The 27151-nt window shown below is 41.5% G+C and overlaps 1 protein-coding gene across 3 annotated transcripts in view; it reads right to left on the minus strand.

The window, feature by feature from the left end:
- The window catches only part of LOC133633653 (globoside alpha-1,3-N-acetylgalactosaminyltransferase 1-like), a 53064-nt gene extending 32329 nt beyond the window's left edge, over positions 1–20735 (minus strand). For 2 of the 3 annotated variants that reach the window (XM_062026254.1, XM_062026249.1), the window contains exon 1: positions 20599–20727. In XM_062026254.1, coding sequence (XP_061882238.1) covers positions 20599–20681 — 83 coding nt within the window. In that variant the 5' untranslated portion in view covers positions 20682–20727. Of the gene's footprint in view, positions 1–20598 lie in introns of all 3 variants that reach the window. The other variant, XM_062026239.1, reaches the window with a different exon arrangement.
- Positions 20736–27151: the final 6416 nt, after the last annotated feature.

Consider the following 27151-nt stretch of genomic DNA (forward strand, 5'->3'; position numbering starts at 1 on the left):
AACTACCTTTCCCAAAAAGTTGCATACAGGCTTAGAGTGAGAGGTTACCATGTCACAATAGCAGGCCTCAAATTTTAACTTTTTATGGTCAGAGCAAGTGTTGCCTTAGAGGTAGGGCTGGGCAGTATGGCCTTTTTTTTTTATCTCGATATTTTTAGGCCATGTCACGATACACGATATATATCTCGATATTTTGCCTTAGCCTTGAATGAACACTTGATGCATATAATCACACCAGTATGATGATTCTATGTGTCTACATTAAAACATTCTTGTTCATACTGCATTAATATATGCTCATTTTAAACTTTCATGCAGAGAGGGAAATCACAACTAAGTCAATTGACCAAAACTGTATTTATTAAACAGTTATTAAGCAGTGGCACAAACATTCATGTCATTTCAAAACAGAAAAGTGCAAGATTGTCACAGACATTTTAAAACAAGCTATTAGTACACTTTTGTGCATGTCACTAAGATGACTTATCAAAACAACACTAAATTAAAGTGCACTTTTTGTACAGAACGCCACTACAATAGTTTAAAACAAATAAAGCGCCCTTTTGTGCTTGATGTCACACAAGATATTTCAATAACTGTCAAATAAAAATGAGCTGCATAATAGGAAATCAAATAGTGTATGTGCTTCGCTATGTGGTAGGTTCCTGCTGACGTTATCTCTTTCTGTTGTTGACTATTTTTTTCATACGGTGTTGATGTGGAAATGGTTGCCTCTGCATTTTGTTGGTGTGGCACCGAACGGAGATGTCGACATGCGGAGTAAGCACTCTTCATTCTCTAGAGCAGGGGTCCCCAAACTTTTTGACTCGGGGGCCGCATTGGGTTAAAAAAATTTGGCCGGGGGCCAGGCTGTGTATATATATATATATATATATATATATATATATATATATATATATATATATATATATATATATATATATATATATATATATATATATATATATATACACATATATATATTAAGGCTGCAGCTAACGATTATTTTTCTATCGATTAATCCATATATTATTTTTCGATTAATCTATAGATTTTTTTTCCCGATTAATCTATAGATTATTTTTCCTTTTACCAATTATTTTTTTATTTAAAATGAAGATGAAAAAATAAATGTAGGCCAGTTTTTTCAAAAGGCATGGCTTTTATTTAAAAAAAAAAAAAAGATGGCCACTCAGTCAACATTGACAACAACATGACAAACTATTCTGTAACAATGTAAACATTTAAAACTTGTAACATTTAACAAAATTAAAAGTAGCTTATTTGCTTTTTAATGTGCAAATGTAAAAGTAAACATCCAGCGCAAATGTTAATATTGTGCAATAGTATAAGCATTTCAAAAGTAAAAGTATTGCTTATTTTGCTTTAAAATGTGCAAAAATAAAGATAAACATCCAATACAAAAAAGTGCAAAACGAAATATTCTGTAACAACAGTGTAAACATTTCAACAAAAGTAAAAGTATTGCTTATTTTGCTTTAAAATGTGCAAAAATAAAGATAAACATCCAATACAAAAAAGTGCAAAACGAAATATTCTGTAACAACAGTGTAAACATTTCAACAAAAGTAAAAGTATTGCTTATTTTGCTTTAAAATATGCAAAAATAAAGATAAACATCGAGCACAAAAAAGTGCCAATCTAAATATTCTGGAGCACTGTAAACATTAAGTATTGCTTTTAAAATGTGCAAAATAAACATCCAGTCCAACACAGTACACAATAACCAATTCTACTCATTCCAGTGAGTGACTAACAGTTGTAATGAAGAAAGGTTAGCATGTCTACATGCTCTGGGGTGACGCTGGTTCTTTTCTTGTTTACAATATTCCCAGCAGCTGAAAATAGCTGAAAATAGGCGTTGTCACGCCAAATTTCTTCCCCCCTACAAACCCCCCTTTCCAGTCACGTCATCCCATAGCTTGTGTTTGTAAAAAAATATATATATATATTTTTTTTACAATATAGCGTCAACAAAACGTCTGTATTAATCGGACAAATTAACTTGAGGATATTCCTGACTGAATGCACATTTGACTCGTGGACATATGCGGAAATGAATAACAGTAAGTAAATGGGGGGAGGGGGAATGTTTTTGTAGGGGGGAAGAAATTTGGTGTGACAGCGGTCGATGTGGCTGGAACTGAGAGGTAAGACCGATGATGATGATGATGATAGTATGATTAAAGTGAAAGTTAATAGTTCGTTTGTACATAGTATATGTAACTGTTAATGTTGTAAAAGGTATTTGCACAACTAATTAACGTTAGCGTTAAAGAGGAACGCCTCTTTGTAAACACTGAACAGGCACGCCAAACGCGCCTCTCAGAGCGAAACGGTGCTTTAGTTTATGAATTTACAACGCAGATACAAATGACACATTCATGTTTTTGTGTAATGATGACAACGTATACTCACGCGGACGATTGACTAGTTGATGGTGATGGCAAGAACGCTGTCTGGTGTTTTCTTTTCAAATGCTCGTTCATAGCCGTTGTGCTGCTATGATAGGCCATTTCCGCTCGACACAATGTGCATACAACAACATTATTAGGCCGTTTATTGAAATACTCCCACACTTTTGACGACTTTTGGGGTGCTTTTTTCCCCTTCGCTCGCACCGCTCGCATCTTCTGCTTTGCGCTCCGCCATGACGGTAGTGTGACGTAAATATGCGACGCGTCGACGCACAAAAACGGCGTCGACGTATTTACGTAACCGATGACGTCGACTACGTTGACCCGTCGTTTCAGCCTTAATATACCTGTATATATATATATATATGTGTATATGTATATATACATTGTCTTTATAATTCGTTTTGTCATTTAACATCAATTAACATTGATGTTCATCAACATTTAACATTGTCACGTTATCGATGGGAAAATTCATTTGAGTTCCGCACCATGGCCGCCGATTGTGACTGGGGTCCCTCAGCGCTGTTGGACGCTTTCTTCCTGGGTCTCGCGGACGAAATTCGTCACATGATGATCCCGCTGTCACTCCCGACGAATCTGGATGATCTCATCGAGCTGGCGGTGCAAATCGACTTCCGCCTATTGGAGGAGAGGAGGGATCGACGAGGGAGACAAGCCCCACCTAGCAGCCAATCAGCGCCTGCTAGACCTGCCATCTGCAAGACGGAGCAACTCGAAGACACCTCTCCTTCATGGCAGATAGATGAGCCGATGCAACTGGGAGGCCGCCGACTCACCACCGCCGAGAGGGAACGCCGTGTTCGCCTCCAACTCTGCCTATACTGTGGGGCCGCTGATCATCTCATCTCCCGCTGCAAAAAACTGCCGCGCCCCGCCGCACGGCCACGAGTGCGCCCTCACTCGCCAGAGGACACGTCCACCAGAGGTCGCTGTTCTCCTTCGTTGGCCGCAGGCAGAATGCAGCTAAAAGGTACTCTTTCTTGGTCTAACCAACAAATAGACATTTGCGCTCTCATTGACTCAGGAGCAAATGATAACTTTTTGGATTTTGAGTTCATGAGACTCCATAAGATTCCTGTTGTCAGACTGTATGTGCCCAAGAGGGTGTATTCTCTTGATGGGCGCCTATTAGCCAGCATAACCCACCAGACACTCCCACTCAACCTGCGCTTGTCTGGTAATCATTGTGAGAAAATAATTTTTCTTGTTGTGCCATCACGGTCCGCGCCCGTCATTCTAGGGTTAACCTGGTTACATAAGCATAACCCGCACATAGACTGGCCTCGTTCGGCCATTATTAATTGGAGTGTAACCTGCCACACACATTGTCTTCGTTCCGCAGCAGGATCTCATACACCGCCACCTACCGCTGTTATAGAGAACATAGACTTGACAAACGTGCCCAAGCACTACCATGACTTAAGGGCGGTGTTTAGCAAGGATAGAGCACTCTCACTTCCCCCCCACCGACCCTACGATTGTGGCATTGATTTGCTAGCCGGGGCGGCATTACCATCGACCCGTTTGTACAAGGTGTCTAACACCGAACTCAAAGCACTAGAAGAATACATAAACACATCTATAGCTGCGGGCCTCATTCGCCCTTCGACCGCACCTGTAGCCGCTGGATTTTTTTTTGTCGAAAAGAAGGACAAGTCCCTACGGCCTTGTATAGACTACCGCACTCTTAATCAGATTACTATCAAGAATAAGTATCCTCTACCACTCCTTGATTCTGCTTTTACTCCATTACAATCAGCTAGGTTTTTTACTAAACTCGATCTACGTAACGCTTACCATCTAGTTTGCATCCGAGAGGGGGATGAATGGAAGACCGCATTCAACACTCCTCTCGGACATTTTGAGTATCTTGTCATGCCTTTTGGACTTACTAATGCACCTGGCGTTTTTCAGGGCTTCATTAATGACATTTTTCGGGACATGACAGGTCGTTTTCTCTTTGTTTACCTGGACGATGTATTAATTTATTCATCAACATTTGACGAACATGTGCAGCAGGTTCGGTTAGTCCTTCAACGATTGCTCGAGAACAAACTGTTCGTCAAGGCGGAAAAATGCGAGTTTCACTCATCCTCCATTCCCTTCTTAGGTTTTATCATTGAGGAGGGTAGACTCAGACCGGATCCCGCTAAGGTAAAAGCAGTAGTAGATTGGCCCACTCCGGTTTCCAAGAAGTACCTTCAGAGATTATTGGGCTTCTCTAATTTTTATAGGCGATTTATTCGTAATTTTAGTCGCGTCGCTGAGCCACTTACGAGGCTAACCTCTACTAAGGTTCCGTTTGAATGGACACCCGAAGCCAACTCCGCGTTCTTGAGGCTGAAAAGATTGTTTACTTCGGCTCCTGTTCTGTGTTACCCTGACCGTTCTCTCCAATTTTTTGTTGAGGTGGACGCTTCTGATTCAGGTGTAGGGGCCGTACTCTCCCAGCAATCTGCCACCGACCAGAAGTTGCACCCCTGTGCTTTCTTCTCTCGTCGCCTATCCCCTGCTGAGAGAAATTATGACATTGGCAACAGGGAGCTTCTGGCGGTCATTTTGGCCCTTCAGGAGTGGAGACATTGGCTGGAAGGGGCGGAGCTACCATTCATCATCTACACGGACCACAAGAACCTGTCCTACTTAAGGACCGCACAGAGACTGAACCCCCGCCAGGCCAGGTGGGCACTATTTCTGACCCGTTTTAACTTTATCATCACTTTCCGACCTGGTTCTCAGAATGGGAAGCCCGATGCCCTGTCCCGTGTCTACTCTTCGTCCTTTGAGAATTCTTCACATGAACCAATTGTTCCCCATACCCACATCATTGGGGGACTCCAGTGGGACATCGAGCGGCAAGTCTTGGAGGCCCTGAAGTCGGACACATCTCCTCGGGGCTGCCCACCAGGTCGGTTGTTTGTGGTTCCTCGGCTCCGTTCCAGCGTTCTGGATTGGGCACATGGGTCGAAGATCGCTTGCCATCCAGGTATTCGTCGCACCAGTTTTGTCCTCTCCCAGCGTTTTTGGTGGCCATCCATTCTGGCAGATACGAAGGCGTTTGTGGCAGCATGTCGGATCCGCGCCCGGAACAAGGCATCCCACCAGGCTCCAGCAGGACTGTTACACACATTACCCATCCCCTCCCGCCCGTGGTCACACATAGCTGTGGACTTTGTCACAGGACTGCCCCCCTCCGAGGGAAATGACACTGTCTTGACCATTGTGGACCGGTTCTCGAAGATGGCCCACTTCGTGGCCCTCTCCAAGCTGCCGTCAGCTCTTGAAACTGCCCAATTATTAGTGCTCCACGCTTTCCGGCTGCACGGCATCCCCACTGATGTGGTATCCGACAGAGGACCACAGTTTTCCTCGGCCGTCTGGAGGGCATTCTGCAAATCTCTGGGGGCCCTCCTAGCCTGTCCTCCGGCTACCACCCTCAGAGCAATGGACAGACCGAGCGGACCAACCAAGACCTGGAGGCAGCCATCCGGTCAGCAACCTTCGACCTGGTCTGAGAATCTCCCATGGATCGAATACGCTCACAATTCCCTCATTAGCTCCGCCACCGGCCTGTCTCCATTTCACGTCGCCTATGGGTTCCAACCACCAGTTTTTCCTTCTACCCAACCCAGTGCCGACGTTCCATCAGTTACTGCACACCTGCATCGGGCTCACCAGGCTTGGCGCAACACCAGGGCGGTGTTAAGAAGAACATCGGCCAGGAATCAACTCTTAGCCAACCGCCATCGCACACCAGCCCCACACTACCAGTTGGGACAGAAGGTCTGGTTATCGTCCCGGGACCTACCATTGGCCACCGAATCTAGGAAACTGTCTCCCAGGTTCATTGGACCATTCCCCATTGCCAAGATCATCAATCGTGTTGCAGTCAAGCTCCATCTCCCTAGATCTCTCAAGTGCCATCCTGTTTTTCACGTGTCCCGCATCAAGCCTGTCTCATCCAGCCCGCTCAGTCCTCCTGAGGTACCGCCTCCTCCACCCAGGCTGGTTGAGGGTCACCCAGCATTTACAGTAAACACCATCTTGGACGTGAGAAGAAGGGGCACGGGTTTCCAATACCTGGTAGACTGGGAGGGGTACGGCCCGGAGGAACGGTCATGGATTTCTAGATCGCTTATAATTGACAAGGACTTGATCAAGGAATTTTACGTTCGATTCCCAGACAAGCCAGGTAGGCCGCCAGGAGGCGTCCGTTGAGGGGGGGGTACTGTGGTAATCTGAAATTTCCTTGCTCATTTCTGTTGTCTGCACTCCATGTTCACTCTCTCTCTCGTTTACAGTATGGAGTGCAGCTGACGCAAGGCAGCAGCACACACCTGACAGTAGTGATGGGTCCGGCAACACAGATGCATCGGCTCATGCGTCGAGCTCATAGAGTGATACCCTGTGTCGGTGCGCGTATCGCTTTTAGAAAGTCACGTGACCGAACACGAGCTGTTTTGGTCACGTGATCGCTCATGAGCTGTTCTGGTCACGTGACCGCTCATGAACTGTATCGCACTGACGCCTGCGCGCCAAACTGTGTTTATTAGGAAGCGGCGTAATGCGTGTTGTTGACGAACACCGTTAGGGCCGCTTGTTGTCACTGTCACTCAAAGTTGCATTTCAAAATTACACAGAATAAATGTGTTTATTTTGCATCTGTGTTCCAGGACCCATCACTACTGTTACTAGAGAAGGTACAGGAATGACGGCGTGGCGAAGTTGGTAGAGTGGCCGTGCCAGCAATCGGAGGGTTGCTGGTTACTGGGGTTCAATCCCCACCTTCTACCATCCTAGTCACGATACATGTTCACATTACTTGACTGTATCTAAAAAAGATAAAAATATATTTTTATTTAAATGAAGATATGAAATAATCCTAAATGAAATACAATGACTTGGTTTATATTATTGTATATACTAGGTCATAAAATCAGTGTCAGTTGAGTCGGTCCATAGGTTGCCTGTAGGGATTTTTAATGTCCAGCAGATGTCAGTATTTCGTGACACAGTATCGACACAGTATCAATACAGTTTTGCAATGTGTCGAAACGCTTCATGAGGCCTCATCAACCCATCACTACCTGACAGTAATTAGAAACAACTTATTTAACCTGGCTGATGACAACCTGTGAGCGCCGGAACTTTGTCTACTGTTTGCTTCTGACGCAGTTGTACTTTGACTCGCCAGCGGACTCACTAGTCCGTCTTGTGCTTCATTCTCAGGTTTGCTTGTATTTTTTCCTAGCCTTGTCTAGCGCTTTTGGTTTTTTTGTAGGAATTTATATTGGTAGTTTTTTTTCATGGTGTGTTTTTGTGTATTTGCCACCATCGCCTTTGTTTTTGCTATTGTGTGCTACCTCTTGAATAAAGAGAGACTATTGACAGCACGCTAAACGTCTCTGCATCCTTGGGATCCACCACACCAGATCGTTACAATTTTAACATTTTGTTAGAGGGAAGTACTTTGTTTTATTATTTATTAATTTTTTGAAGTTATGTACATTTATATGTACATGTAGATACTGTATCGGGACAGATCCACTAAGAGTTTGAGCAGAAACATTTTAAAAAATGCTGTGAAGTGAATTATATTTATATAGCGCTTTTCTCTAGTGACTCAAAGCGCTTTACATAGTGAAACCCAATATCTAAGTTACATTTAAACCAGAGTGGGTGGCACTGGGAGCAGGTGGGTAAAGTGTCTTGCCCAAGGACACAACAGCAGTGACTAGGATGGCGGAAGCGGGGATCGAACCTGCAACCCTCAAGTTGCTGGCACGGCCACTCTACCAACCGAGCTATACTGCCCCACATGAATGGTTTTTGAAGTAATACCTTTGTGACATGAAAAAAACACAAGTAATGTAAGAAAAAACAATGGCGTTTACTTTTTTTTATATCAACATAAAACACAAAGCAGTTTGGCTAATGACGATTAAGTCTAATAAACAAGCTTTGTTGTTCTCCAACGCCTCTGTGATTTAGTACAACAGTTTGCCCAACAAAAAAATGCCGCTAGTGTGCATGCGCCTGACTTTACGTTGCCTAAAATGCATTAATAAATTACGGTTTTTCGGTAATTAAAAAATTAGACGGTATTACGAACCGTCTTCAATCAATCTATGTTTATTTATATAGCCCTAAATCACAAGTGTCTCAAAGGGCTGTACAAGCCACAACGACATCCTTGGTACAGAGCCCACATACGGGCAAGGAAATCTCACCCCAGTGGGACGTCAATGTGAATGACTATGAGAAACCTTGGAGAGGACCGCATATGTGGGTAACCCCCCCCCCCCCCTCCCCCCTCTAGGGGAGACCGAAAGCAATGGATGTCGAGTGGGTCTGACATAATATTGTGAAAGTCCAACACATCAGCGAGAGCCCAGTCCATAGTGGGGCCAGCAGGAACCATCCCGAGTGGAGACGAGTCAGCAGCGTAGAGATGTCCCCATCTGATGAACAGGCTAGCGGTCCACCCCGGGTTTGGAGCAGAGTAGAAAAGAAAAGAAAAGAAACGGCAGATCAACTGGTCTAAAAAGGGAGTCTATTTAAAGGCTAGAGTATACAAATGAGTTTTAAGATGAGACATAAATGCTTCTACTGAGGTAGCATCTCTAACTTTTACCGGGAGGGCATTCCATAGTATTGGAGCCCGAATAGAAAACGCTCTATAGCCCGCAGACTTTTTTTGGGCTCTGGGAATCACTAATAAGCCGGAGTTCTTTGAACGCAGATTTCTTGCCGGGACATATGGTACAATACAATCGGCAAGATAGGCAGGAGCTTGACCGTGTAGTATTTTATACGCAAGTAGTAAAACCTTAAAGTCGCATCTTAGGTGCACAGGAAGCCAGTGCAAGTGAGCCAGTATAGGCGTAATATGATCAAACTTTCTTGTTTTTGTTAAAAGTCTAGCAGCCGCATTTTGTACCATCTGTAGTCTTTTAATGCTAGACATAGGGAGGCCCGAAAATAAAACGTTACAGTAATCGAGACGGGATGTAACGAACGCATGGATAATGATCTCAGCATCGCTTGAGGACAAAATAGGATGAATTTTAGCGATATTACGGAGATGAAAGAAGGCCGTTTTAGTAACACTCTTAATGTGCGACTCAAACGAGAGAGTTGGGTCGAAGATAATACCCAGATTCTTTACCGAGTCGCCTTGTTTAATTGTTTGGTTGTCAAATGTTAAGGTGGTATTTTTAAATAGATGTCGGTGTTGAGCAGGACCGATAATCAGCATTTCCGTTTTCTTAGCGTTGAGTTGCAAAAAGTTAGCGGACATCCATTGTTTAATTTCATTAAGACACGCCTCCAGCTGACTACAATCCGGCGTGTTGGTCAGCTTTAGGGGCATGTAGAGTTGGGTGTCATCAGCATAACAGTGAAAGCTAACACCGTATTTGCGTATGATGTCACCTAGCGGCAGCATGTAAATACTAAAGAGTGCAGGGCCAAGAACCGAACCCTGGGGAACTCCGCACGTTACCTTAACATAGTCCGAGGTCACATTGTTATGGGAGACACACTGCATCCTGTCAGTAAGATAAGAGTTAAACCAAGACAAGGCTAAGTCTGTCATCCCAATACGCGTTTTGATACGCTCTAATAAAATATTATGATCAACAGTATCGAAAGTGGCGCTAAGATCAAGAAGCAGCAACATAGATGAAGCATCAGAATCCATCGTTAGCAATAGATCATTAGTCATTTTTGCGAGGGCTGTCTCCGTAGAGTGATTTGCCCTGAAACCGGATTGAAAAGGTTCACCGAGATTGTTAGACGCTAAGTGTTCATTTAGCTGCTGTGCTACAATTTTTTCGAGGATTTTCGAGATAAACAGAAGGTGGGACACCGGCCGGTAGTTTACCAGGAGATCAGGATCGAGGTTAGGTCTTTTGAGTAGAGGATGAATAACCGCTTTTTTGAATGCTAGGGGAACAGTGCCAGAGGAAAGTGATAAGTTTATAATATTTAACACTGATGGACCTAGTAATACAAAAAGCTCCTTGATAAGTTTCCCAGGAAGTGGGTCAAGTAAACATGTTGTTTGTTTTGTCCCATTTACACATTTTGACAATTCCTCCAATGTTATTTCATCAAAGAGAGAGAAACTATTTTGGAGGGCGGTATCAGTCGTATATACAGTCGTATCTGTGTTAATAGAACCCAGTTGTAGCTGAGATGCATTGTCTTTAATCTCTTTTCTAATTACTTCAATTTTCTTATTAAAGAAATTCATAATGTCATCTGCTGAGTGGGTGGAGCTACTGGGAGAAGTCCCTTGTTGGGTTAGCGATGCTACTGTACTAAACAGAAATTTAGGATCATTTTTGTTGAGGTGGATGAGATTTGAGTAATATTTAGCTTTAGCTGAGGTAAGCATGCGTTTATAAGTTATTAAACTATCACACCATGCTTGATGGAAAACCTCAAGTTTAGTCGCACGCCATTTGCGTTCCAGCTTTCTACATGATAATTTCTGGGCTTTAGTTTCTTCTGTAAACCATGGGGTACGCCTTTTAGGGGCCCTTTTTAGCTTTAGCGGTGCTACACTATCAATGGTGTCGCGCAGGGCGTCATTAAAGTTGTTAGTGAGGTTATCAATAGAGCCCACATAATTTGGGAATGGTGCCATTACCGAAGGCAGTAGGTCAGTAAGAGTCGTCGTTGTGGCAGCATTAATGTTGCGGCTGCTATAGTAGTTATTATTATTATTATTAGTTTGTTGACAATGGGTCAGAACTTCGAATTTTATAAGGTAATGATCGGACATTACTTTAGTGTACGGGAGTATCGTAACTTTAGAGGTGGTGACACCCCTGACAAGCACCAGATCTATCGTATTACCGTTGCGATGCGTGGGTTCATTTATTATTTGTGTAAGACCACAGCTATCAATTATAGTCTGGAGCGCCACGCATGGAGGGTCCGATGGGGTATTCATATGGATATTAAAGTCCCCCATTATGATTATATTGTCGGCGTGCGTCACTAGATCAGCAACAAACTCTGAGAATTCACTGATGAAGTCCGAATAGGGCCCAGGGGGGCGGTAGATAACAGCCAGGTGGAGAGGCAGCGGTGTGACAAACCTCAAAGTGAGCACCTCAAACGAGTTATATTTATTATTTAGGTTAGGTGTAAGATTATAGTTTTCATTGTATATTAGTGCGACACCCCCTCCCCTTTTAAGAGGTCGGGCAACATGTGTATTGGTATAGCCAGGAGGAGATGCTTCATTTAGCGCAAAAAAATCGTCTGGTTTGAGCCAGGTCTCGGCGAGACCAACGACGTCAAGTTTGTTGTCTCTAATGACTTCATTAACTAATAGCGTTTTGGAAGATAATGATCTTATGTTTAAAAAGCCCATATTATAGGTAGTGGGCTGTTTTGAGGATTGTTTGTTGAAATTATCCGAAGTAGCAATATTAATAATGTTGCGTTTATTATGCGTATTGCACTTTAAATAGTTTCGACCATATCTAGGAATTGATACGACGGGGATATTCAGATTGTTTGCTTGATGTTGCGATAAACTGAACGCATCATAGGTAGCTACCTCAGTACAATGTATGTCTGCCTCTGACACGGTCACAAAAGAAAAAACATTATGTGAGTTGTGTTTTATTCTAAGAGAATTGCTATGTGTGCAGGGATTATCCAGCCTGACGCCGGCTAGTTCTAGTTTAAATGGCTTCTTACCCGGAGACTCCACGCTTCTTTGGTTAGCTTTTCTCTTTGTTGTTAGCCCAGCTCGACATCCCCGCTTCTGCTTCCGCTCGCACCGCCTATGTCGTCTCCATTGGCGGTCACCGCTAGCACTTGACTCCGCTGCTACAAAGGCCGCTCGATGTAGCCCACGAAGTATTCCCATGCTAGCGAGGAAATCCACCGTACATGCATCTTTCAGTCTATAACGACCCGATCCATCCACATCCAGAATTGTCTGTCGGTCATATGTGATCACAGAGTGTTCACGCTTTGAGCCAGCCATGAAATTGACAGAAATGACGGGTGTTTTTTGCCAAATCGCTTTACACTCCCAAGAGCGTTAGCAGAGCCGCTGCATTTCCATGCGCCGCCATTTTTGTCTTGAATTTTATTGTGAATTATCATAATACCGTTTATTGTTACTCCATTAACAAGTAAAAAGTCAAGGGCGGTCACGGTATGTTCTTGCCGCAGATGCTAGTCAATTTTTTTTAGGGCATTACGGCAAATGACGTGGGCGGTCGCAGCATGTGCTGCAGTTGCCGTGGTTAAATTCGAGCCCTGCAATAGCTATGCATGGTGTGGGGGACATGTTCTGGCATATAGATGCAAAGAAATATCACCTAAAGTTACAAATCAAAACCCTTGAAGGGATTGAAACATACACACTTGTGTGTTATGGTCTTGATGAGATTGCCAGAGTTGACAAAGTCATTGAACCTGAAAAACTTAAAATATTCTTCCCAAATGTTCAGATAGAAAGTGACCCATGAAAGGTGACGATACTTCCGGTTCCGGTTCACCGTGCGTGACTGCTCGCCGTCTGTTCGCTGTTGCGAAAAAGCTAAGTATCGCTCTATCTGTGTGCTTTTAATTGTTCTACAGCTTTCTTTATCACTTCTCAAACATATTTAGTGGTACTATTTAACTTGCAAATCACCCGATCTCTGTCCCACCACCCTTTCCTCAGCTAGCTAGCTGCTAAGCTAGCGCGGAGAAAGGCAGCGCCGGTAAGAAGCTACTCCCACAGACCGCGACCACTTCCCTGAGGACAGCAGGAACTTCACTTGGTGACAGAAAACACTGAGTAATGGCTTCCTGCGCGTCTTGCACCATACTCACGGAGAGGTTGGCTCTGCTAGAGGGCCGTGTCCGCCAGTTAGAGCAGAGTAATGTCGTAACTTTAGATGTTGCGGACACATCTGCTAGCGTTAGCTGTAGCGAGCTAACTAGCCCAGCTTGTAGCAGTCCTAAGCGGCCTACAAGCTACGGTGTACCGGTTGAGACGCATAATAGATTTAGCTCTTTAGCTAGTCCTACACCCCAGTCTACCGGGCACCACACCTTAGTCATAGGGGACTCCATCACCCGAAACATAAAGCTTAGCAAACCAGCCACAATAAAGTGTATCCCCGGGGCCAGAGCACCTGACATTGAAGCTAATCTTAGGGAGCTAACTCGCAACAGGCCTAGTAAACACGTACGACAGGCTAATCGCACCACTAATTATGCGAATATAGTTGTACACGTTGGCTCCAATGACACTAGAATGAGACAGTCAGAGATTACAACGAGAAACATAGCCAGGACTTGTGATCTCGCCAGAAAGATGTCCAGGCATCGAGTAATTGTCTCTGGCCCCCTGCCTGCGAGAGGCAATGATGAGAGGTATAGCAGATTAGTCTCGCTTACCAAGTGGTTGGCTAGCTACTGTAGGGAGCATAGACTAACGTTTATTGATAACTGGCCCTCTTTCTGGGGCAAACCAGGCTTGCTGATGAGAGACGGCCTTCACCCTAACCAGGAAGGCGCCATCATCCTGTCTAGAAACATAGACTACTATTTAAGTCTCACTTGACTGACTACACTAGAGCAAGCCTGGTCACAGGCAATTACAATGTCTGTTAGTCCGGGTGAGGAGTCAGTTAAACTAGAACTAGCCAGCGCCAGGCTGGATAATCCATGTACGCATAGCAATTCTCTTAGAATAATACACAATTCACATAATGTTTTTTCTGTTGTGTCTGTGTCAGAGGTGGACATGCATTCTACTGAGGTGGCAAATTATGATATGTCCAGTCTATTGCAGCACCAAGCAAACAATCGGAAAATTCCCGTCATATCAATTCCTAGATATGGTCGAAACTATTTAAAGTGCACTACGCATAATAAACGCAACATTGTTAATATTGCCACTACGGATAATCTTAACAAAAACTCGTCAAAACAGCCCAATACCTATAATATGGGCTTTTTAAACATAAGATCATTGTCTCCCAAGGCGTTATTGGTTAATGAGGTCATTAGAGACAACAATCTTAACGTCATTGGTCTTAGCGAAACCTGGCTCAAACCGGACGAATTTTTTGCGCTCAATGAAGCATCTCCTCCTAACTATACGAATGCGCATGTTGCCCGCCCTCTTAAAAGGGGAGGGGGTGTCGCACTAATATACAATGAAAATTTCAACCTTACCCCTAACCTAAATAATAAATATAAATCATTTGAGGTGCTTACTATGAGGTCTGTCACACCGCTACCTCTCGACCTAGCTGTTATTTACCGCCCCCCTGGGCCCTATTCGGACTTTATCAGTGAATTCTCAGAGTTCGTTGCTGATCTAGTGACGCACGCCGACAATATAATCATAATGGGGGACTTTAATATCCATATGAATACCCCATCGGACCCTCAGTGCGTGGCGCTCCAAACCATAATTGATAGCTGTGGTCTTACACAAATAATACATGAACCCACGCATCGCAACGGTAATACAATAGATCTAGTGCTTGTCAGGGGTGTCACCACCTCCAAAGTTATGATACTTCCATATACTAAAGTAATGTCCGATCATTACCTTATAAAATTTGAAGTTTTGACTCTTTGTCAACAAGCTAATAATAATAATAACTGCTATAGCGGCCGCAACATTAATGCTGCCACAACGATGACTCTTGCTGACCTACTGCCTTCGGTAACGGCACCATTCCCAAATTATGTCGGCTCTATTGATAACCTCACTAACAACTTTGACGATGCCTTGCGCGAAATTATTGATAGTATAGCACCGCTAAAGCAAAAAAGGGCCCCTAAAAGGCGCACCCCATGGTTTACAGAAGAAATTAGAGCTCATAAATTATCATGTAGAAAACTGGAACGCAAATGGCGCGCGACTAAACTTGAGGTTTTCCATCAAGCATGGAGTGATAGTTTAATAACTTATAAACGCATGCTTACCTTAGCTAAAGCTAAATACTACTCAAATCTCATCCGCCTCAACAAAAACGATCCTAAATTTCTGTTTAGTACAGTAGCATCGCTAACCCAACAAGGGACTCCTCCCAGTAGCTCCACCCACTCGGCAGATGATTTTATGAATTTCTTTAATAAGAAAATTGAACTCATTAGAAAGGAGATTAAAGACAACGCATCCCAGCTACAACTGGGTTCTATTAACACAAATACGACTGTATATACGACGGACACTGCCCTCCAAAATAGTCTCTCTATTTTTGATGAAATAACATTAGAGGAATTATTACAGCGTGTAAGTGGGATAAAACAAACAACATGTTTACTTGACCCACTTCCTGGGAAACTTATCAAGGAACTGTTTGTATTATTAGGTCCATCAGTGTTAAATATTATAAACTTATCACTTTCCTCCGGCACTGTTCCCTTAGCATTCAAAAAAGCGGTTATTCATCCTCTGCTCAAAAGACCTAACCTCGATCCTGACCTCATGGTAAACTACCGACTGGTCTCCAACCTTCCGTTTATTTCTAAAATTCTCGAAAAAATTGTTGCACAGCAGCTAAATGAACACTTAGTGACTAACAATCTCTGTGAACCTTTTCAATACGGTTTCAGGGCAAATCACTCTACGGAGACAGCCCTCGCAAAAATGACTAATGATCTATTGCTAACGATGGATTCTGATGCGTCATCTATGTTGCTGCTTCTTGATCTTAGCGCCGCTTTCGATACCGTCGATCATAATATTTTATTAGAGCGTATCAAAACACGTATTGGTATGTCAGACTTAGCCTTGTCTTGGTTTAACTCTTATCTTACTGACAGGATGCAGTGCGTCTCCCATAACAATGTGACCTCGGACTATGTCAAGGTAACGTGCGGAGTTCCCCAGGGTTCGGTTCTTGGCCCTGCACTCTTTAGTATTTTACATGCTGCCGCTGGGTGACATCATACGCAAGTACGGTGTTAGCTTTCACTGTTATGCGGATGACACTCAACTCTACATGCCCCTAAAGCTGACCAACACGCCGGACTGTAGTCAGCTGGAGGCGTGTCTTAATGAAATTAAACAATGGATGTCCGCTAACTTTTTGCAACTCAACGCTAAGAAAACGGAAATGCTGATTATCGGTCCTGCTAGACACCAACATCTATTTAATAATACCACCTTAACATTTGACAACCAAACAATTAAACAAGGAGACTCGGTAAAGAATCTGGGTATTATCTTTGACCCAACTCTCTCGTTTGAGTCACACATTAAGAGTGTTACTAAAACGGCCTTCTTTCATCTCCGTAATATCGCTAAAATTCGTTCCATCTTGTCCACTAGCGACGCTGAGATCATTATTCATGCGTTCATTACGTCTCGTCTCGATTACTGTAACGTTTTATTTTCGGGCCTCCCTATGTCTAGCATTAAAAGATTACAGTTGGTACAAAATGCGGCTGCAAGGCTTCTGACAAAAACAAGAAAGTTTGATCATATTACGCCTATACTGGCTCACTTGCACTGGCTTCCTGTGCACTTAAGATGCGACTTTAAGGTTTTACTACTTACGTATAAAATATTACACGGTTTAGCTCCAGCCTATCTCGCCGATTGTATTGTACCATATGTCCCGACAAGAAATCTGCGTTCAAAGAACTCCGGCTTATTAGTGATTCCCAGAGCCAAAAAAAAGTCTGCGGGCTATAGAGCGTTTTCTATTCGGGCTCCAGTACTCTGGAATGCCCTCCCGGTAACAGTTAGAGATGCTACCTCAGTAGAAGCATTTAAGTCCCATCTTAAAACTCATTTGTATAATCTAGCCTTTAAATAGACCCCCCCTTTTTTAGACCAGTTGATCTGCCGTTTCTTTTCTTCTCTCCTCTTCTCCCCTGTCCCTTGCGAGGGGGAGTTGCATAGGTCCGGTGGCCATAGATGAAGTGCTGGCTGTCCAGAGCCGAGACCCCGGGTGGACCACTAGCCTGTGCATCGGTTGGGGACATCTCTGCGCTGCTGACCCGTCTCCGCTCGGGATGGTTTCCTGTTGGCCCCGCTGTGGACTGGACTCCCGCTGATGTGTTGGATCCACTGTGGACTGGACTTTCACAATGTTATGTCAGACCCACTCGACATCCGTTGCTTTCGGTCTCCCCTAGAGGGGGGGGGGGTTACCCACATATGCGGTCCTCTCCAAGGTTTCTCATAGTCATTCACCGACGTCCCACTGGGGTGAGTTTTTCCTTGCCCGTATGTGGGCTCTGTACCGAGGATGTCGTTGTGGCTTGTACAGCCCTTTGAGACACTTGTGATTTAGGGCTATATAAATAAACATTGATTGATTGATTGATGAAAGTCGAACTGATAATTGGCCACAAAGAGGGATTCTTAGTTCCACACCCAGTTGAGATCAGTGGGCGAGATCTCGACCAATGGGATGGTCCGTTAGGGAAAATTGTAACCGGCTCAGACTCGGCTTTAATTGAAAGCATACAGTACAAGTGTATGCATTTAATTCTGAAACGCGTATTTTGCACAATCAATTACATCAATTGTCTCATTAAAATTCCATTCTTGTAGTTCTATCCATTGCATTCGCATCAAATGACTTAACTTTGTACAAGACCCTTCTTTATGTCTTATGCATGTTCCTAAGACTACGTTAACACTGCAGTCCAAAGTGGCCCAAATCAGTATTTTTTTATCTGTTTTTTCCAGCTGACTGTTTACACTGCAAGTAAAATGTGATTTTTATCAGACTCCAGTGTAAACGCGAATGTGGCCCCAATTGGCCTTGACGTCACTTGCATGCACAGTGCGATAAAGTAAAAGCAAAGGAAGTTGACCGGGAGGAAGTCGCTACTACTACAAAATAAAATAAAGGCGCCACATCTTTTAGCTGAGCTTATTTTTACGTGGAAATGAATTAAAGTAATATAATGTATGAATGGATGTAAATATTGTACTATATTTGGAAGGGTTCTAATTTGTTTATGGCTGTTAAGTAGAAGAGGCATCAACAATTGCTATTTCTTTGGACAATTGCCATTTCTTCGGAATCAAAATATATATTTATAGATTACTTATAGCCTATTATTTGCGCACTATTGACAAGTGATGCACCGAAAAATTCAGTCGTCTTGAATAGACTTTGCTCACCGAAACTGGATGTTGTGATAAATGATTCACTTCCACTGTGTCACACCTGGGTGAAGTCTTGTCTGGGTTTTGTCTGGTGTCATGTTGTCTTGTCATTTCCTGTTTTATTTTGAAAGGTTAACTCTCCCTCTCGTTTCAGGTCACTTCCCCTTCCTCTTGTTTCACTGGTCTGATGTCTCTCCTGATTGCCTGATTGTGCCCACCTGTATCACACTCCCTCATGTGTATAAATGTCTCGTCCTCCTCTTGTCTTGTGCCAGAGTGTCTCGGTACTTCGTGTGCGTACCTCCAGCGTTCCCTTGCCATAGCATTGTCCACAGCCACGTTTCTTGTACCTTTTTTGGATCCACGAGAATATTTTGATTTGTAAGTTTTCTCAGGTAAGAATAGCTTCCTAGCATCACCTCCGTTGGAGCGGCTTTTGTTATATTTAGTAGTTTTTTGTTCATAGCCCCTTTTTCCCTCCGTAGACGGAGCGTTTTTGAGTTATTGATATTTTTGTTAGTTTAGAGCTCAGGTCAGTTGTGTTTTTTATAGCCTGTTTGTTTCTCCTGTTTTGGACCCCTTCCCTTGTCCAAATAAATATATTGTCTTAAAATCCTGCATCTGTGTTCAGAGTCCTGCTCTGGTCGTGACAGTACACTCTGGCACATCAATATTTTTTGGCATCACAATATCTTCTTTCGTTTTTAAAAAATGTATATTATGTTTATAAACCCAAGAAATATGTCCCTGGACACATGAGGACTTTGAATATGACCAATGTATGATCCTGTAACGACTTGGTATCGGATTGATACCCAAATGTGTGGTATCACGATCATCCAAAACTAATGTTAAGTATCAAACAACAGATTAGCAAGTGATTACACTTCTGTTAAAATGTAATAAATAGAACATGTTAAAAAGGAAAGTAAACAGATATTAACAGTAGATGAACAAGTAGATTAATAATCCTTTTTCTACCACTTGTCCTTAATGTTGACAAAATAATAGAATGGAAAATGACACAATATGTTACTGCATAGGTCAGCAGCTAAATTAGGAGCCTTTGTTTGCTTACTTACTACTAAAAGACCAGTTGTCTTCTATGTTCACTATTTTATTTAGGGGCAAAATTGCTATTAGAAACATATGTTTAATGTACCCCAAGATTTTTTGTTTTTGTGGTCCCCTCCATTTAGAAAAGTATCGAAAAGTATCTAAATACATTTTGGTACCGGTAGCAAAATATTGGTATCGGGACAACTCTAGTGTGCAGTGTAAATGGTTTTATAGTGTTTAAAAAAAACAACATCCTTATTTGTAATCAATGCCATAAAAAAAATACATAATTTCATCATCACTGGCATCGGTTTCCAAAATTGTGCCTAACAGTGGTATCGCACAACCCTCATGATCAGAAAATAATAACGTTTAGAGGATGTGCAATTGCATTGAGTGCATTTTTTCCTGCTAAAATTTAAAGAACAAATGCATTTAGCCAGCCTCTCGCGGGCCACATAACATGAAGTGGCGGGCCACATCTGGCCCCTGTGCCTTGAGTTTAACACCTGTGCTGTACAGTATACAGCACCATGTGAAAGGGTAATCTATAATTAAAGTTTACTGTTGTGCTGAACAAGTGTGAGGTTTCATAAATGTATCTAGCACAGGTCCGAATATCAGTATTAGATTAATTGAGATATTGTATTTATTGTACTGTACTGTCTACTTCAGTTATGCGTTTCCTATATTGTGTAATGTTGAGTAATAAAGAGTAATGACACAAATTACCATGCTGAAAATCTGACAAAACTAGAAAAACAGGAAATTAAAATATAAACTCCCAATAAATATGTATTACTTTGAACTTTCATCCCGTGATAAATCGTTTTTTTTCCCATTTTGTTTTTATCAAGTAACTTTCGTCATATCATATGAAGAAAGGAGAACGTTTAGTTACAGTCACAGTTTTTCTAAAGTTCGGACTAAAAAATGTTTTAAAATATTTTAAAAAGGGCTTACCCGATAAGAAGCAGAATGGAAAGCAAGACTGCAAACACGTTAATCCTGAGAGCGGCGCGAAACATGTCAACCGTGTTCAACATACACCGATGTCGGTTTGAGTAAAACCGTGTAGCTCACGGAAGTCGACACATGGGGAGGGGCGCGTCACATACAGCAATGTTCGTACGACAACATTATATAAGCTTTAAAAAAAACCACATTAAACAAACCATGGCTTTATGTGGTCACAAACAATGCCCCATTCGAGCTAGCACTGGTGAATATAATAAAATAAATATATATATATATATATTATTCGCCATTCATCTATTATTATTACAATTATGATTAGGATGATTAGGACCCCCCGCAACCCCGTAAGGGACAAGCGGTAGTAAATGGATGGATGGATGATTAGCAGGGGAATAGCGCCAAATTCTGGTCATAATAAGCCAGACACCTTAACGCAGTGATTTTTAACCTCTTTTGAGCCAAGGCGCATTTTTTTCATTGAAAAAATCCAAAGGCACACCACCAGCAGAAATCATTCAAAAATTGAAACTCAGTAGACAGTAAAAAGTCGTTGTCGCAACTGTTGGATATGACTTTAAACCAGGGGTCCCCAAACTACGGCTAGCGGGCCGCCAGCGTCCAAAATCAGGCCTGCAGGAAGTTCCAATTACTAAAAAAAAAAAAAGATTTTTTTTCTTTTTTTTTTTTTCTTATCTACTTTGTACCGCTTGCTACTCACAGTGTCTCCTAGCCGCTCAGGCAAATCATATTGTCTAAAAATGCATTTTCTCATCGATAACGTGACATCATCGCGCGCGGAAAGTGCGCTATACACATATATATATATATATATATATATATATATATATATATATATATATATATATATATATATATATATATATATATATATATATATATACAGCCTGGCCCGTTTTTTAACCCAATGCGGCCCCCGGGTCAAAAAGTTTGGGGACCCCTGCACTAGACTGTATCTCACGACACACTAGTGTGCCGCGGCACAGTGGTTGAAAAACACTGTCTTAAGGGACCCCCAACCCACCCTAAACCTAACGTTGCCGCCCCACCGACACACATTTGTTATGTTTACATGCACTAAAATATAAATTTTTGCATAGGTTTGGTTGAAACCAGCATTTTTAAACACATGTAAAAACCTTAAATATGTTTTTTGTCTTTTTAAATGTATTTAAATATCTTAAAATATTTAGATAAAACCCCATGAATACGTTTTAAATATATTTTTTAAATTTTTTGTAATTTTTTTTTACAAAAAAGTGCCAACAAATTCAATATAAATTGTAAGAATATCCATCCATCCATTTTCTACCGCTTGTCCCTTCCGGGGTCGCAGGGGGTGCTGGAGCCTATCTCAGCTGCATTCGGGCGTCAGGCGGGGTACACCCTGGAAAAGTCGCCACCTCATCGCAGGGCCAAACAGATAGACAGACAACATTCACACTCACATTCACACACTAGGGCCAATTTAGTGTTGCCAATCAACCTATCCCAAGATGCATGTCATTGGAGGTGGGAGGAAGCCGGAGTACCCGGAGGGAACCCACGCAGTCACAGGGAGAACATGCAAACTCCACACAGAAAGACCCTGAGCCTGGGGATCAAACCCAGGGTCTTTGTTTTGTGAGGCACATGCACTAACCCTCTTCCACCGTGCTGCCTAAATTGTAAGAATATTCATTTAAATAATCATGTAACCAATCATTATTTATTATAAATATATACTATATAAATATAAATAAACATTGATTGATAAATATGTTGTGTTTTCCTTTACTTTTGAATGTAAATTACAAATGATCTGATGCACACAGGTTCATCATCAGTTGGTAGTATGAATCATAATGACAAATCATTGTTACTATCATAATCAGTGATTTTCAAACTGTGGTAAGCGGGCTCTATCTAATGGTATGCCAACATTTTTTTGTGATTTATTTTCTTATATTGAAACAGCGTTACTGTTCAAACTGTGTGTAATGTTACATTGGCCAAAATATTAAATGTACTTGTTAAATAAAATATCTAGCTTATTTTTAATGAACACTTAGGCTTACTATACTACTGTGTTTTAATGTTGGTCATCATGGCTGTACACAGAGAGCCAAGTATTTTTCTGAGGTAGCACTTGATGAAAAAAGTTATATATATATATATATGTTTATATATATATATATGGATTATATTATTATTAGTACAAACCCTGTCTTTAAAAACAAGTCACACCTATGTTTCTAACTTTAATTGAGGGTCCTTCAACGCACAACAGTTATGGTCAATGAGATGCAAAAGTGAAACCTGTACATAGGTTTCTCTCAGGGCCGGCCCGTGGCATAGGCCGTATAGGCAAATGCTAAGGGCGCCGTCCATCAGGGGGCGCCACGCCAGTGCCACAAATGTTGGAGGGAAAAAGAAAAAAAAGAAGTTGGTACTATTATTTCTAAATACATAAAATAATCCCACGTTAATTAAAATGCAAAGTAAAGCCTATTTAATAGAAATATTATTTGTTACAACATTACGCCCCCCCCCCCCCCCCGGCACAGTGCGCCCCCTCCCTTCCCGTATCATGACTCTTTTTGGACGTCACCACATAAAAAAATCAACACAAGATGTCAAAACGGCCAAAACTGTCAGGTGCCCAGGGAAGAAAAAAGAGAAAAGAAGAGGAGAAACGAGAAAAAGACAGAGGTAGCAGGTAGGTAACGTTAGCCTACATGAAATTATTTGTCTGTTACAGAATGTGATAGTAACCTGGCTTTTAAGCTAATGTTACACGATTCGGCAATTGCTAATCAATAAATAGCTAGTTCTGTTTTAACGTCGGGTTAATATTGTGGAGGGGGCTAAATTGTTATGGAAAATAATAATGTAACGTTAGGTAATTACAGTACTCCCTGGTGTACAGTAATTTGTAAGTCATTCTAGTTAATGCAATATTAAAAAGCACAAATAGAGAACTCTGTAGGATCCCCTTTTTTGTAATATAGTTGTTAAAGTCATACTGGTTTGATATCTTGTTTTGTGCAGTGCCTTATTTATATTGTACTTTTAATTTATTTTATGCAACTTGTTGACACGTTTTATTTTGTGTTTATGTATGTAAAAAATATTGTATTTCATATATTCATTTTTTATTTTTTGTATTCATTTATTTATCCATATTTTTTTTATCTTGTTAACTATTCTGATTGTTAATTTGCTTTCTTTAAGTAAAAAAAAGGTCAAAGACAAAGCTATTCGGTTTCTTGTGAGTATATACACTTCACTGCCGATGTGGGGGGGCGCCACCTAAAATCTTGCCTAGGGCGCCAGATTGGTTAGGGCCGGGCCTGGTTTCTCTTATAGTTCCACAAATACGTTTATTATCCATCCATCTATTTTCTACCGCTTATCCCTTTCGGGGTCGCGGGGGGTGCTTTGATTGATTGATTGAAACTTTTACTAGTAGATTGTATAGTACAGTACATATTCCGTACAATTGACCACTAAATGGTAACACCCGAGTAAGTTTTTCAACTTGTTTAAGTCGGGGTCCACGTTAATCAATTCATGGTAATTCATGCTGGAGCCTACCTCAGCTGCACGTCTGTTTTGAGTAAAGTGGTCCATCCTAGATTTGCTGCTATCCAAAGAGAATGGACATTTTTGTATTTTTGATAGGAGTTTTAAGTAGTCTTAAACATTCTTAATTTGATTCAAGCATCCTTATTATTGAACGTTCGCCGCTATATTAATTTCATATTAATATGTATGACAGATTTTTCCGTAAATTACATATTTATATGGGAGAAAACAAATCCTTAAACTTTACAAAAGCTCAGCCAACCTCAAGTACTTAGGGCCTCATCATCACTTACTTTGATTCCAGAAAGCAGGTTAAAGTGACAACTTTGAGTGTGTGAAACCTGAGATAAGGGAAATTCAAAGTTTTCCATTCCAAAAGAGAGGTAAGTCAAACTCTGTGAACCTAACCAGGTTTATTTGAACAAACCTTTAGTTTTTCCATGTGTCTGCTGTCCTGATAAATGTGAAACAATTTGTCAGACATGATGTGTCTGTCCCTCTACAACCAGTTGATGTCCTAAAACAATTAGTTCCTGAACATTTATGTCGGGAGAGGATTTTGAGATCATGGTTAGTGTAACATTCTTTCTTGCACAAAAGTAAGTGTCACTGTGCATATGTCTCTGTTGTCTAGATTGCGATTCAGAAAAGGTGGTACAGATTATAGATGTGTGCTGGCAGTTCAACAAAGTGCACACAGGTAGGAGCTTAATAACTTGAATGTACAGAAAAAGATTGTCTCAGTGGTGCACGAAAAATCCTCATTTAAATAAGGCAGTCTGCACCCTTTTTCAATTGTACACGCAGTTAGTAGATCACGCGCAACATAGTATGCTATTTTATTTTATTGTATTTTTTGCCCACGCTGTTTAGCGCGTGGTATTTGGATCTTAGGAAATCAGGTCCTAAGTTTTGTCGCACTCAATCAGCTGTATACGTTTTAGACGTGAATATTCAGTCATGTTACTGAACTGTCAATCACCTTTTTTCATGTAGTAGAGGCATACTACATCACTAACAAAGTTTTCTCTGTGTTTTGTCTTTATCTACCACGTTTGAAGGTTGCAGAAGGTATTTTTATTTTGTTCATAGGGGTGATCAAGGGTGATGGGTCAAATGCAGAGAATAATTTCGCCACATCTCGTGTGTGTGTGACAATCGTTGGTACTTTAACTTTTAAAAGGCAATTGCAAAAAATTGCTTGAGTGGATGTGGCCATCATGATTTCTGACCTCATAACTGCAACGCTCAAAATAAATACCATTTTAACATAATTAGAGCCCTCTAAACATGAAATAACACCCGTACAGTACGGCTGGACGAATAAATAATAATGATTGATATTGTAATCACGATTAATAACACGATTACTCCTTTATTTGAAAACGAGTATTTTTTGTGCCACTGAAACGCCACTTTAAATATAGTTAAAAAAACGGAATATAAATTAGTAATGAACACACTACAACAATTAAAATAATAATATTAGCAAAAACAATACATTCAATAAAATTCTGTTTTTGTGTTTTCTTTTTAATTCAGTGTGTGCTTTTTGACATAAAATACAATTTAATAAAGTGTTAATTAAATGCAAAAATCTTCACATTTATTGGTGCAATACATCTTTGAACAATTTTGACTGGTATTTTAGGTCAAAACATAATACGTTTGTAAATGTATCAATAAGTGCTTTAAGTACATATGCTTGTGCAAGGTATTTTTTGACACCTTTATTTTGTTAGCACAGTCAGACCGGATGTGGCGCACCGTGCTATTATTGTAAAAGGGGAGGAGGTGTGCTGTGCTGTTGTTCTCAGCTTGGCGAGTAAAGAGACGACTCACTTTATGCTGTTATTTGATTTCTTTGTTTCGATTCCGATTCCTGGCGATTCTCTGTTCCGATTCTTTTAAGAGGCAGGGTCAAAAAAAAGTTTGGGATATTTTAAATGAGCTAGCTAACCTACATTCAGTCTTTCTGAATGAAATAGTCTGACATTCTCCATCAATTTTAATTCTATTAACTTTTTATGAACTTTACTATAAATTCCTCACAGGGCTGTTTTCAACTAGAATATAAATATCAAATCTATGAACTTGAATATAAATATTATAAATACATTTTCACAGGGGTACACTTTCCTCAAGAGAGCTTTATTTTTGAAAACCTCATGAAAACACATTTACACATAAGTGTATGATGCTGCAGGAAACCTCATGAAAACACATTTACACACACAAGTGTATAATGCTGCAGGTACTTAAACATGTTACCGTGCTCCCACTGATGGGCTAACCTGGTGCAGAAAAGCAAATAAACAATAAGAAACAACTTGCAAAACCCAGTCCAGATTAGCAGCAGGTACAGTTTAAAATCAGAGACAGTACTTGTTTAGGAAAATGACCATATCCGCCTTCTCAGGCAGGATGCGTGAGCGTTCTGGACATATAGTGTCTCCTGCTGTGGAAAATACACGTTCGCTGGGTGTGGAAGAAGCTTGAAGGCATAAATAGGAGAAAGCGAGATCTGACAGCAGGAGGAGGATGGTCGGCGCAGCGCGTCGAAGACGGGACATGCATATATTTGTACTTCATGAACTCGGAGGTGCTTCATCATGTTCGACGTGCACCCTCCTAAGCACGAAACAGTCCTGTCGCACGTGTTATATTTCGCCGATATTTCATTTTTTTTAGTAAAATAAAGCCACACTTTCGACCGCCGACGCCCGCTATCCATGCTTGACTGACTCGCTCGGCTACATAGGCTCGGCTATGCTAACACTTTCGGCGGTGGGCGCTTCTTCGTTGGTGTTCAGCGGCTTCTTCTTCCGGTCAGCGGACTTATTCTTTTTTTCCGGTCGGCGGACTGGGTATCGAAACTAGGAATCGAAATTTAAACTTTTGAACGATTCCGGGAGAATCGGAAAGTTAGTCCCGGTTCCAATCGATACTCGAT

This window comes from Entelurus aequoreus, linkage group LG02, assembly GCF_033978785.1.
Source record: "Entelurus aequoreus isolate RoL-2023_Sb linkage group LG02, RoL_Eaeq_v1.1, whole genome shotgun sequence".
Lineage (NCBI taxonomy): Eukaryota > Metazoa > Chordata > Actinopteri > Syngnathiformes > Syngnathidae > Entelurus > Entelurus aequoreus.